The sequence below is a fragment of the Dromiciops gliroides genome, chromosome 6, assembly GCF_019393635.1.
Source record: "Dromiciops gliroides isolate mDroGli1 chromosome 6, mDroGli1.pri, whole genome shotgun sequence".
Classification (NCBI taxonomy): Eukaryota; Metazoa; Chordata; class Mammalia; order Microbiotheria; family Microbiotheriidae; genus Dromiciops; species Dromiciops gliroides.
In genome coordinates, this window is record NC_057866.1 from 270,286,576 (window position 1) to 270,299,465 (window position 12,890).

General features: G+C 47.6%; 1 protein-coding gene across 2 annotated transcripts in view; it reads right to left on the minus strand.

Moving 5' to 3' along the window:
- The window catches only part of SPATA5 (spermatogenesis associated 5), a 222,783-nt gene that overhangs the window by 200,719 nt on the left and 9,174 nt on the right, over window positions 1–12,890 (minus strand). For both annotated transcript variants that reach the window (XM_043973144.1, XM_043973143.1), the window contains exons 7-10: window positions 11,018–11,074; window positions 10,725–10,848; window positions 9,220–9,475; window positions 2,043–2,197 (exon numbers count right to left, since the gene is read on the minus strand). In XM_043973144.1, the coding sequence (XP_043829079.1) occupies window positions 2,043–2,197; window positions 9,220–9,475; window positions 10,725–10,848; window positions 11,018–11,074 (592 nt within the window). The remainder of the gene's footprint in view (window positions 1–2,042; window positions 2,198–9,219; window positions 9,476–10,724; window positions 10,849–11,017; window positions 11,075–12,890) is intronic.

A 12,890-nucleotide genomic window follows, 5' to 3' on the forward strand; every position in this document is an offset into this window, starting at 1 on the left:
TGTGGGGAGTTCCAGCACCCATGAAGATCGATCATGTACCAGGCCTTATCTTCTCACCGATATGAGTCTTATCCCTGGCCTCCTCCCCAGGAGAAGAGTGGTGTTTAAAACAAATCGGGGCTGGAGTCAGAGGACAACAGGGACAACTGAGGCCCTGGACAAATTAGTCTGCTCTCTTCCTCCAACTCATTCTCCTGTATGAGCACCAAGAGACCTACGTAATAATAACAAAATAATAATAATGATAAATAAACAGATCACATTTATATAGCACCTACTATATGCCAGGCGCTGCAGTAAGCAACTATCATCTTGTCCGATCCTCACAACAACCTTGGGAGGTATTTGCTATCATTAGCCCCATTTTACCGAGTAGAATACTGAGGTAAACAGAGGTTAAGTGACTTGCCCAAGGTCCCACAGCTAGTAGGTGTCTAAGGCCATATTGGAACTCAGGTCTTCCTGACTCTAGGCCCAGTGTTCTATCTGCTGTACCATGGAGCTGCCCCCAATACATCCCAATTAACCGAGGTCATTTAAGCACTGGGCAAGGGGACTGAAATGGAAGAGTCCCTGCCCATGGGAAGCTGACATTCTACTGAAAGGAACCAAGTCCACAGATGCAACGGGAAAAAACAAATAAATATACACACACACATACATATATGGCAAATATAAAAATAAATACTTTATGGGGACAGTCAGTCAACAAGTCAGAGGTGGAGGTGCAAATGAAGCCTTCCTGTCTAAAACTGTACAGCAGGTACTTAAAACAGCACCCAGTACACAGCAAGCACTCAATAAATGTTTGCTGGCCCTGCCCCAGGCTCCTGTCACCCCTCTCCCTATAAGGGCTGGGATCAAAGAGCACATCTTCTATCTGGCTGTAAGAGGCCTCACAGAGCTGGTCTCTTAGCCTGCCCTCCCCACTCCATAAACTCTGCATTCCAGCAGCACGAGATCCTGACTCTGGGTCTTTTCTCTGGCTGTCCCGGGGCCTGGAATGCCCCCCCCCCCACCTCCTGGCTTCCTGCCTGTCCCAGCTAACACCCTCCCCCCCCCCCCGCCCGCCCCACAAGAAGCCTTTCCCCAAGCCCCCTCAGTGCTAATGCCCCCCTCTGTTAACCATCAACACATCATCCCATTTGCCCAGAGTCATTCGATGTTGTCTCCCCATTAAATAACGGGCTCCTTGTGAGCTGGGAATGGCTTTTGCCTTCCTTCCTACCCCCAGTGCTCAGCACAGCACCTGGCTTACAGTAGGTGCTTAATAAATGCTTGCTGGCTGACTGACTCATACTGGTTGGGTGTGGTTGGGTGACCTTGGACAAGGCATTTAACCTCAAGAAATAACACCCAAGGAAACCTCCCCAAGACGAAATTTGATTCAATAAACACATTGAAAGATGACTTGGGGTCAGTCAGATGGCAAAGTGGCTTGGAATCAGGAAGACTCTTCTTCCTGAGTTCAAATCTGGCCTCAGTAGCTGTGTGACCCTGGGTGAGTCACCTAACCCTGTTTGCCTCAGTTCCTCATCTGTAAAATGGGCCGGAAAAAGCAAACAGCAAACTACTCCAGTGCCCTCGTCAAAAAAACCCCAATGGGTACAGGGAAAGTCGGACGTGACTGAAATAACTCAACAATGTGAAAAGAGCCTACTATGTGTGTCCAAGGCACAAAAAAGAGATGAGACAGCTCCTGCGCTCAAGGAGCTTACAGTGTAATGGGTAGATCAAGCGCCTCTCTACAATGGCAGACAGGACGCCCTCACCAGAGGATAGCAATGAAAGTAGCAGTTGGGTTAAAACATTTTCTCAATCTAAAGGGGGCGGGGGGGGTCTCTAACAATGGCATGGGGGGCAAAGGTTGGGAAGGGCCCCTTGTGAGGGGTGTCGCATAAGCTGAGCCTTGAAGCGAACTAGAGGGTCCAAGAGGAAGAAGTGAGGAGGGGTGGAATCCTGGGCGAGGGTCAGCTGAGGCAAAGGCGGGGAAGAGGGAGATGGAACAAAGATGACACGAGGTCACATGTGGTGTGACTTACGCTGGGGACGTCGATGGCCACCTCCCTCATGGCGCTGGGCCGGACGTCATTCATGGCCTGCAGGAAGTCGCCGAGAGTCGTCTTGGCCAGTCGCGCCTCCTCGTCCTCAGGAAGGTCAGGCAGCTGCCTCTGGACTCGCCGCCAGGCGTGTAGCCCTGCCCAGAGAGGATGGAAAGATCAGCCCTCAAAACACTGGCTGGACAGCCACAAACAACAGCGACAGCTTCTGTGCCCCCCCCCCCAAAGGGGGGAAGCAACGAGGAGGGACTCGAGCTGGGTGATGTGTGAGATGGGGGAGGGGGGGGAGAGGGACAGACAGAGAGACAGAGGCATTTATTAAGTGCCTACTATGCGCCAGATACGGCACTAAGCACCAGATTGACGGCCAGCATCAGAACCAGAAAGGCGCAGATTTAAGATCCACCTCTGACACCCCGGGCTGTGTGACCCTGGCCCAATCACTCGCCCTCTCAACACTCCAGCCCAGAAAAACCACAGCCCCCAGGCCAAACTCCCCTTCTCTCCTCCGCCCCCTCCCTGTTTTTGTGCAGCCAGAAAGCATGAGTGGAAGGAATTTCTGCATCCGGGAGTTTCTGCCACCAATGAAAGCCCAGGCTCAGCACCTGCTTCTCCCCTCTGCCCAATCAAAGAGGAGACCACAATACCAAGAACAAACAATGGCCTGGTGCTCTCCCCAGTACCCACAGACAGCGAGACAGGACGACAATGATAACAATCGCTGTCGCAGAATCCAGGCCCCATGACCAGCCTGAGAGAATGGCATGCATCTCGTCCTTGAGGTTTCTCTTCAAATGGGGGATGTCTCAAGAACTTCCTAACAGTCAGAGGTGTCCAAAGTAGAAGCGCCCTACTCGGAAGGCCACTGGATTCCCCCTCTCCGGGGAGGGCCTGGCCTGTATAACCTCAAAGAGCCTCGGAGATCCAACGACCGGACAGAGCGAGAAGGAAGAAGGAGGGAGGAGTTCAATAAGTGTCAAAATAATCAAAACTATCCTTTTTCCACAGAAAGACTTGGAGTTGGAAATGGACACTGGAAGAGAGGCCGAGTGTGTGGCACAGAGGAGGTCAGAAAGGTCAGGTTTGAATCTTGCCTCTAATGCTTGAGAGGGATGTGGCCCTGGTCACTTTTGCCACCCTGCCTGCCTCAGTTTCCTCAATGATTAAATGGAGCTAATGGGGTCTGGTCGGGAGGTAGACAGCTGGCAGAGGCACCTGGCACTACAAAGAGAGAAGCTTTTACTGGATCTTATAGAAAACGTGCCCTGGTACACCTGCGCCAGAGCAGAGAGGACCACGTGAGCTGATGCGGGCAAAGACTGGAACAGCAAATCAAGGTGAGAACTCTGAGAGGAGGCATCTGGGAGAGACAATGAAAGAGACAGAGATAGAGACAGAGAAGCAGAGAAACAAAGACAGGAGACACAGAGAGGTGTTAAGGGCTAAAATTCTAGCTAGTCTGTCTAAAATATCTAATGAGTGGTCGCCAATAAATTATAAGCTTTAGCAAGAGTTAGACTTTTAAGCATTTATTAAGGAGAATAAGAATTTGGTAAAGAGAGAGAAAGGCCTAGATTCCTATCTATTAAAGGGAGAGCACATTTCTAGCTCCCTTCTCCGCCAGCGTCCCCAGGAAAGAGAGCGAGACTGAGCGCCAGTCTCTTCCTTCCTCCTCCCACTAGCCCGCGTCACCTGGTCTTGCCCTCAAAGACCTTCCCTTCATGGGCAGAACTCTTCTACAGTAAGTATCCAGCAGGTGGCGTTATTCCAATCGTTACAGAGGCAGAGACGGAGGAAGAGAGTTAAAAAGAAAGAGACAGAGATTCAGAAAATATAGAAAGAGATAGAGGAGAAGAGAGACAAAGACATAACAGAGTGTGGTAGAGTCAGAGAGAGAAAGAGACAAAAAAAGAGAGGCAGATGAACAGAGAAAGAGACTTTTTTAAGGTAGAAATTTATATTATTCAATAAATAATCATCAAAAAGGAAGTTCCATCATTATATCACCATCATTTCTCCAATAGTCGGCTGAGCTGCCTTGAGAGATGGGGCTGGTGACCACTTGACGTGACTATTTTAGAAGATATTTACTAATATTTAAGAGCCACCACTGATGCCCCTTACCAATCTGACAGTGTATTACTTTGATTTTCTCTTCTGTTTGATTTTTTCAGCATCTCCACCAGAAATGACCCATGGCTTTGGCTGCTAGGTTAAGCGCAATGACCACATGTGACCACACGATGGCGCACAGACTCAGCCAACGGGACAAATGACATCGTTCAAGGGAGAGGGTTCACTTTGGAAACCCTCCCTTGGCCCCACTGTAATAGACAGGCTCCCACCAAGAGTCTTTTCTCCTGGACAAGTTCCCAGTCCGCCCCTCACCCTAAGCAGAAAGGCCACAGGGAGACTGATCATCAAATCAACCTGGACTCTGACGGAGATGGGGATTTAATAAATATCAAATCTTTAAAATATTCCGTTTCTAACTAATGATTATTTTAAAGATGTTTAACCAGGAGCACAACAATGAGGGGCTCTGACTTGAATTTCCCTAGAAATACTAATTTTTTAAAATGTTTTTATTCTAACATTTTTGGAAGAACCCTCGGAAGGAGTGGACCCAGATTTCAGGAGTACAGAGAACTCCCCCCTCTACTAACACAATCCAACAGCTCTTTTTAATTTTTTTATTTTATTATTATTATTTTTTTGCAGGGCCATGAAGGGTAAGTGACTTGCCCAGGGTCACACAGCTAGTAAGTGTCAAGTGGCTGAGGCTGGATTTGAACTCAGGTCCTCCTGAATCCAGAGCCGCTGCTTTATCCACTGTACCACCTAGTGGCCCCAACAGCTCTTTTTAAAAATAAGCATTTATTAAGTGCCTACTATGTGTCAGGGATGCTTTACAATTACTATCTCATTTGATCCTTATAAAACCCAGGGGAGGGAGGTATTATTATCATCCCTCTTTACAGTTGAGGAAACTGAGGCAGAGGTTAAATGACTTGCTCAAGGTCACATAACTACTAAATGTCTGAAGTTGGATTTGAACCCAGGTCTTCCAGATTCCAGTCTAAGCTCTCTATCCATCATGCCACTTAGCTGAAGCTAACTGTCTTAGGGAGTTGTCTGAAGCACTGAGGAGTTAAGTGACTCACCAACAAAGACTCAGTATGTGTCAGAGGGAGGATCTGAACCCAGGTCTCCCTGGCCCTGAGGCCAGCTTACTATGTACCACACCTATCATACAGCATCAGGTGGGATAACAAATACTTAATAGAAAGGAGGAGAGACTGTATTAACCAATCATTACTTTTATGCCAAAGAAAAACAAGCTATTGTAACTGACATTTAAAAAACACTTAAAGGTTTGCAAAGTGCTTTACAGACATCAACATAATTTAATAGGAGCCTCGCCCTAGCCAGGGGAGGTAGGTGCTACAGTAAATTATCCCCATTTTGCATAGAGGTATACTGAGGCTCATAAAGGTTAAGTGATTGTCCATATACCAAGTGTCAGAAGTGAGACTGGAACCCATGTCTCTCCTGACTCCAGCTACATCATGAATTCCCTTGCATCACGCCATACTTAGAACTCAGGCTAAATGTCAGGGAGTAGAGAAAGCAGAGGCCAAACATGATTCCCATTTCAAAACATGTTCTGTTGTGGCGGCTGTGGTCAGGGTGTTACTGAATCCAATTAGAAAATGAAGAAAGGGGGCAGCTAGGTGTGGTGCAGTAGATAAAGCAGATAAAGGATTCAGGAGGACATGAGTTCAAATCCAGTCTCAGACACTTGACACTTACTAGCTGTGTGACCCTGGGCAAGTCACTTAACCCTCATTGCTCTGCAAAACAAAACAAAAAAAGATGAAGAGAGACCTTGGTGATAAAGGGAGCTGGGTGGAGGTGAAGAGGATCCAAGGCCAAGGAGCCTCAGGGAAGAGGCTAAGGTCACCAGAGTCACCCACTCCTTTGGCTGTAAATACTGAGCCTACTTCAGGAAGAAACCAAATTCTTTTGATATGCAACATCCCACCAGAAAAAAAAAAAGGCCCAGTGAACTATAGTAAAGTAAGTTTATATACAACTCCAATATCTGGGCATCAGTATGGCCAGAGTGCACTCTAGTCATGATATTCTGTGTTTTATTAATAATAATAACTTTTGTAGAGCACTCTGAAGAGTTGCAATGCACTTTAAAAGTACTATCTCATTTGGTCCTCACAACAAACCTAGGAGGGTGATTCTACCATTTTCATTTGAGGAAGCTGAGGCAAACAGAGATTAAATGACTTACGGTTATGCAGCTAATAAAGATTTATGGTCAAATTTGAACTCAAGTCTCTCCCGGCACTACTGAACTACTATTACAATTTAAGCTCCTGAAGACAGGCACTCTCTGGTTTTATATTTGTACTCCCAGCCCTAAGCCTAGTGGGGGGCACACAGTAAGTGATTAATAATTGCTTTTTCGTTCATGCATTTATTCCTGATGTCATGCCTAGAACTCTATTCACTCCACCATGGGACCTCCAGGACTTTTTATTTAAATTAGGAAATAAAAGAGACTAGGAGAAATTAACATGTGCAAAATATAATATTATTCTGACAAGCTTATGAATCCCCATGACATCTACTAGGGGTGTGACCTTGAGCAAGTCTCTTTTCTTCTCTGAGCCTCAGTCGCTTCATCTGTAAAGTGAGGGGTTAGGATGGAACACCCATAGTCCTCTCCCGCTTTAGATCTAAGCCCCCCCAATGCTGTATAACCACATCCCTGCAAAGCCCTTTTCTCAGGGCTGCAATGTCACATATTTCCACCAGAGAGCGGAAGAGGACAAGGGATTGCCAGCCAATGGCCGGCAGTAATGGACACATGCAGTGTCTGTGCCTGCGCTGGTCTACACTTCCCAGTTTGTGTTTGCCTGGCATTCCAGGTCTTTTGCCATTCACATTTACTACACTATACAGAATCTGCCGACACATGGGGGGGGGGGGCGGGCGGGATGAATGTCTATCGTAGTAAAGAACCAGGGATAGAAGGGAGACTCTCCACCCGGCTGAACTGGCTTCTGAGGCTTTTGGGGGAAGCCTGGGGGAGCCTCCAGACCCCTCCTCAGAGTCAAGTTTTTAAAGCATAAACTACACAGGAAGACAAAGGAAATCACTTTTGGCGAAAAGCAGTTCTCAAAAAAAAATGTTTTTAAAAGCCAGTTCATAGTGAAAGATGCCCTGTCTCAGAAAAACAATGTGCCTATTTTGAAAGTCCCTAAAGATAACCCAACAAACTGAACTCTTAACTAAACAGATGGCCTCCCTTTCTACAAGCAGGGCCACTACGGGCTGCATGGGTGAGAAGGAAACAAGCAGCTCTGGACAGAGCTGAGTTCAAATCCTGCCTCCAACACTCAAAAGCTGTCACCAGAAGAATTAGATTCAAATCTCTCCTCTGATAGTTATGACCTGGGTGGCCTTGGACGAATCACTTAACCTCTGCCAACCTCAGTTTCATGACTTGTAAAATGGGGGGTTAGCCTCAATGGCCCCCAACTTTAAATCCAGCACACGGACTACCACACAGGCCTGAACAATCCGTGAGAAATGCCTCGGATGCTGACCAAGTCAGGCTAATTCTGCACTGGTGCCTAGGAGGGGATGGAAAAGTGCCTTGGAGCTATGAGCAGCTCCTCAGGTGCAGGGGCTGACCCCATCCCACCCCCACTTGTCCCATTTCTGTCTGTCTTACACAGTTGTGTTCAGTATGGCCTGGACCACAAGGTAGCCGATTAAAGCAGAGGAAGACCACAACTAAGAGAGAGCCCTCTCCAGTGCCCCCGGAATTAGAAAGACCTGCCTGTGAATGAGAGCAGAGCAGGAGAGATCCTGCTGCTACAAATCTAAGCACATGAAAAAAGAGCTTGTGGTGAAGACATAGCAAAGTCTGGAGGAACATCCCTATGCTTTGCAAAAATAAAAAAATAATTTTTTAAAAAAACTGTTATTTCTGTGGCACAGTAAGACCTGAAGGCTGCTCTATCAGATCTAACTGGAAACTCAAAATATTCTCTGATTGGCATCTCAAAGCAACCCTATGAAGTAGGTGCTATAATTATCCCTATTTTACGGATGAGAAAACTGAGTCTCGGGGAGATGAAGCACTTTGCTCAGTCATACACCTAAGAAATATGTGAGGCGGGATACTAGGTCCTTCCACAGGTACTGTCAACGTCAGAGACCAGCAAAGGAGGCAGGTTAGTCAAGTAGTGACGGCGAGGGTCACCCACACAGGTACCCACTAAATGGGGAAAGGCCTACAGCAGGGGCTCTCGCCTCCTCTGTGTCACAGATCCCTCCGGCAGTCCGAGGAAGCCCACGGGCCCATCTCAAAATCCTGTCTTTGAATGTATCAAATAAAATACAGGGGATTAAAAAGGAAATCAATTATACTGAAATATAATTATCTAAAAAAATGTTTGGTTCCCAGGGCCCAGGTGGAGAAGCCTTGGCCTCCAGCATGTCGGAGGGCTCTTTTACAAAGGTTTTTTTGTTTTTTAAATGAACAAAAAACCGCAGGAAGGAACTGGCAGGTTGGGGTCTGCAGGCATAAAGGAAGTATCTGCTTGGAATAACAACCAGTGTTTCGGCACCATGTAGATGACTTCCTCATCTGACAACATGGAGGAGGAGATGGGTCACAGGACTCGGAATCAAGAAGAACAGAGTTCAAATCCCGACTCAGACACTTCCTGCCTGTGTATGACTGTGGGTCACTTACTTTCCTCTCTGAGCCTCAGTTTCTTCATCTGTAAAATGAGGGGTTAATCTCAGTGGTCTCTAAAGGTCTCTCCCGACTCTAATCTATGATCCCATGATGATGCTGTTAATCCCCAAAGAATGCAGAAAGGAAACACTAGAGTGACCAGAGTAGGGGGTCTGGCTAGGGTCCAAATCGCCACTGACCATGTAGTGGTAACATAAGCCTACTTCCTCGACTGTAAAAGGATCACGATATGCTCATGGTGAGGCTCAGATGAGTGTAACAAGAATCACGAGACACTCGCAGACTTGCCCGCACCGCCCACTGTTCCCAGTAGCCCGGGTTGTTACCAAGGTCACTTTCCCACTCAGGGTAAAGGCAGACCAGCCTCACCTGCCTCATTGCACAAGGCCTTCAGGTCGGCCCCCACATAGCCGTGAGCGCTGTTTGCCAGCTGGACCAACTCTGCCTCTCGGAGGCCGTGAGAGACCCCGCGAAGCAGCTTCTGGAGGATGTCCAGCCGGTCCTGGGCATTCGGGACCCCGATCTCGATCTCCTTGTCAAAGCGGCCTGGCCTTCGGAGGGCTGAATCCAAGGTGTGAGGGCGGTTTGTGGCCCCAATGACCAAAACCCGCCCTTCGCTCCCTTCCTGGGAAAGGAAGTGAGACAAACATCAATTTTGCCTTCTTTTAGGGAGTCAATTTGTTCAGTCTCTCACCTGCCTCCTCACAGGCCTCTTCCTGGCCTTATCTCAAAGACCTATTGTAGTAAGGGTTGTTTCAATAACTCGCTCTGCCCTCCCTCCCTTACCCCACGTAGCTAACAATAGCCAAGCGCTGTCTTTTCTGCTTATGACTCTGGCCGTGTGGTCCTAGACAAGTCACTTCACCACTTGGTGTTCCAAGCAACTCTCGAGGACTCTACAAGTCAGAGAAGGTATTGCTCTGCACTGGTGGAAGGAGTTTTCTCACCTGAGAGTTCCTCTACCATAGAAATCACACACCCAGTCCCTAGCCCTGTAGACAAAGCACCCACACATCTGATAGTGTTGGGTTCCCTGAGGTCAGGGAAGGTTTCACATTTGTCCAGCATCATGACCAGTGCTTGGCACATTTACTAACTAGATGCTTGTTAACTGAATAACTGTTCATGGATAGGTTGGACCAAATGGTTTCTGAGCTCTGTACCTCAAAAACAGGAACATTAGGAGGCAGTGCCATACAGTGAGAGGAGCTCTGGATTGAAGGTCAAAGGACGTTGGTTCAAATCCTGGTCCTGCCTAGGTGACCCATAATAGGTCACACCAGCTCTCTCAGTCTCAGCCTCATTTATATAATGAAGGTATCAGATTAAATGACCCTGAAAGGTCCTTTAGATTTCTAACTCTAAGTTCCTGTGAAATATGAGTGAAGATTTTCTTGAGATTGGAGAGGAAGAACTGGAAAGAGAACTGGTCTAGGGGCCAGGAAGATAGACCTTGGCACAAGCGCCACCTCAGACACATCCTGGCCTCAGTTTCCCCATTTGTAAAATGAAAGGTTAAGACTAGATGATTTCAAGAATACTACAGTTCTACAACTAGGATCCTAAGACCACTTTAAAAACAAAAAGCCAGGGCAGCTAGGTGGCGCAGTGGGTAGAGCCCCGGCCCTGGAGTCAGGAGGACCTGAGTTCAAATCCGGCCTCAGACACTTGACACTTACTGGCTGTGTGACCCTGGGCAAGTCACTTAACCCCCATTGCCTCACTAAAAAAAAAAAGAAAAAGAAAAAAATATTAAAAAACAAAAAACCAAAAGCCTATGTCTCCGCTGAGGGCTCCCACATGAACACATGCATACAAAAGAAGCACATATAGGCACACACATTACATCAGTTCCAGGTTGGTGTTCTACTTACAGAACCAATACCATCCATCAGGGTTAAGAGAGATGCCACAACCCGCTTTTCAACCTCATTCTCAGACCCTTCTCTCTTTGGGCAAAGGGCATCCAGTTCATCAATAAAAATAATCGAGGGCTGCCTAAAATGAAACAGGACATTTTGTTACTCATCAACCCATAGCATCCTTCCTTGGGGAGACAAGGAGGGGAGTGCAAAGAAGAAGTAACTGCAGATTAGGCAGAGGGAGGGATGTGCCAGCACCAGAAAACACCCCTAGCACAGGAATCTACAAAGATGGAGGCAGGTACCTCAAAGTGGCTTCCGCAAAGATCTGCCGCAGTCTTGCTTCCGAAGCACCATAAAACCTACAACAAAGAAAATCCACTGAAAGTCAAACTTCCCTTCTGTTACAAGTTAACTCTTTAGAGAAGGAAGTCTTTGGGGGGTGGAAGTCTCTAGGGGGAAAAATAACTTGCCCTCTCAAAAGTTTTCAAAACATTTCAGGTGATTTTTCTATTTTCTATCTTCTTTTTTTTGTTCTTGGCTTTTTTTTTTTTGGTGGGGCAATGAGGGTTAAGTGACTTGCCCAGGGTCACACAGCTAGTAAGTGTCAAGTGTCTGAGGCTGGGTTTGAACTCAGGTCCTCCTGAATCCAAGGCCTGTGCTTTATCCACTATAGCGCCACCTATCTGCCCCTCAGGTGATTTTTCAAAACCATCTTCCATGCTTTCTTTTCCATACTGTTGTTGTTGTTTGTCCTTCGTTCTCAAAGAGGACCAATGACATTAGGAGGGTGATGTCTTAACTTGCAAGGGAAGTGGATTTAAGTGAGGCAGGGCTGTGCAAAGGCAACAGTCTCACTCTCTCCCCCATATAAGGAGAGGGGGAGGGTATAGAAACTCCCAGGTGTGGAAACTCCCTCTACCAAGGCAGACTGGCACCTCCTCTGCAACTCTGAAAGTAGTCCAGTGCGATGAGATGTTCAGTGACTTGCCCAGGGTGGCACAGTCCAGAAGGCACGAGCAGTTAGAGGGGTCAGGAAAGGCCTCGAGGAGGAGGCAGCATTTATGCTGAGGGGAAACCAGGGGGGGCTACGGATAGATATCATGGCAAATGACCAAAGCAAAGGCCGGAGTTGGGAGAAAAGGGGGTGGGGGTATGAGAAAGGGCAGGAAAGTCAGTTTCTCTAGACCCAAGAGTGAAACAGGAAAGCAATGGGAGAAAGGTTGGTCAGGAGCGCGCACTCTCTCTCTCTCATTACAACCTTTCTCCCCAAAAAATTCTAAACCGGGCAGTCAGTCAATAAGCATTTATAAAGCACCTACTATGTGCCAGGCACTGTGCTACGGATACAAAGAAAGGTCCCTGTCCTCAAGGAGATTGCAATCTAATGGGGAAGACCACACACACACACACACACACGTACAAATAAGCTATAAGCAAGATAAACAGGAAATCATTAAGAGAGGGAAAGCACTGGAATTAAGAGGGGCTGGGGAAGACTTCATGTAGGAGGTGGGACTGTATTTGGGACTTAAAAGAAGCTAGGGAGGTCAATAGTTGGAGCAGAGGAGGGAGAGTGTTCCAGGTATGAGGAACAGGCAGAGAAAAGCCCTCTGAGCTGAGAGATGGAGGGTCTTGTCTGAGGAACAGCCACGAGGCCGGTGTCACTGGAACAAAGAGGACATGTCAGAAAGGGAGGTGTAAGAAGCCTGGGAAGGTAGGAGGGGTCTAGGTTATGAAGGGTTTTTAAGGCCAAACAGAGCATTTTTTTATTTGACCTTGGAGGCAACAGGGAGCCACCAGAGTTAAACGCGTGGGGAGATGACGAGGTCGGACCTGGGCTGGATGGAGCACGGTGACTTGAGACGGGAGAGCCACCAGCAGCTATTACAATTGTCCAGGCAGGAGGTGATGAGAACCAGGATGGGGCAGCATCAGAGGAAAGAGGGGAGTGTATTCTTGAGATGTGACAGGGAGAGCAATGACAAGCCTTGGCAACAGCTCGGCTATGGGGAGTGAGAGATGGTGAGGAATCCAGGATGACTCAACCTGAGGGACTGGGAGGATGGTGCTGCCCTCCACAGTCATAGGGAAGGGAGAAGGGGAGGGAAGACTTTTGGGGAAAGAGAACGAGTTCTTGAACTGACTGAGTTCTTAAGAGGGGGGTGGGGAGGGAGG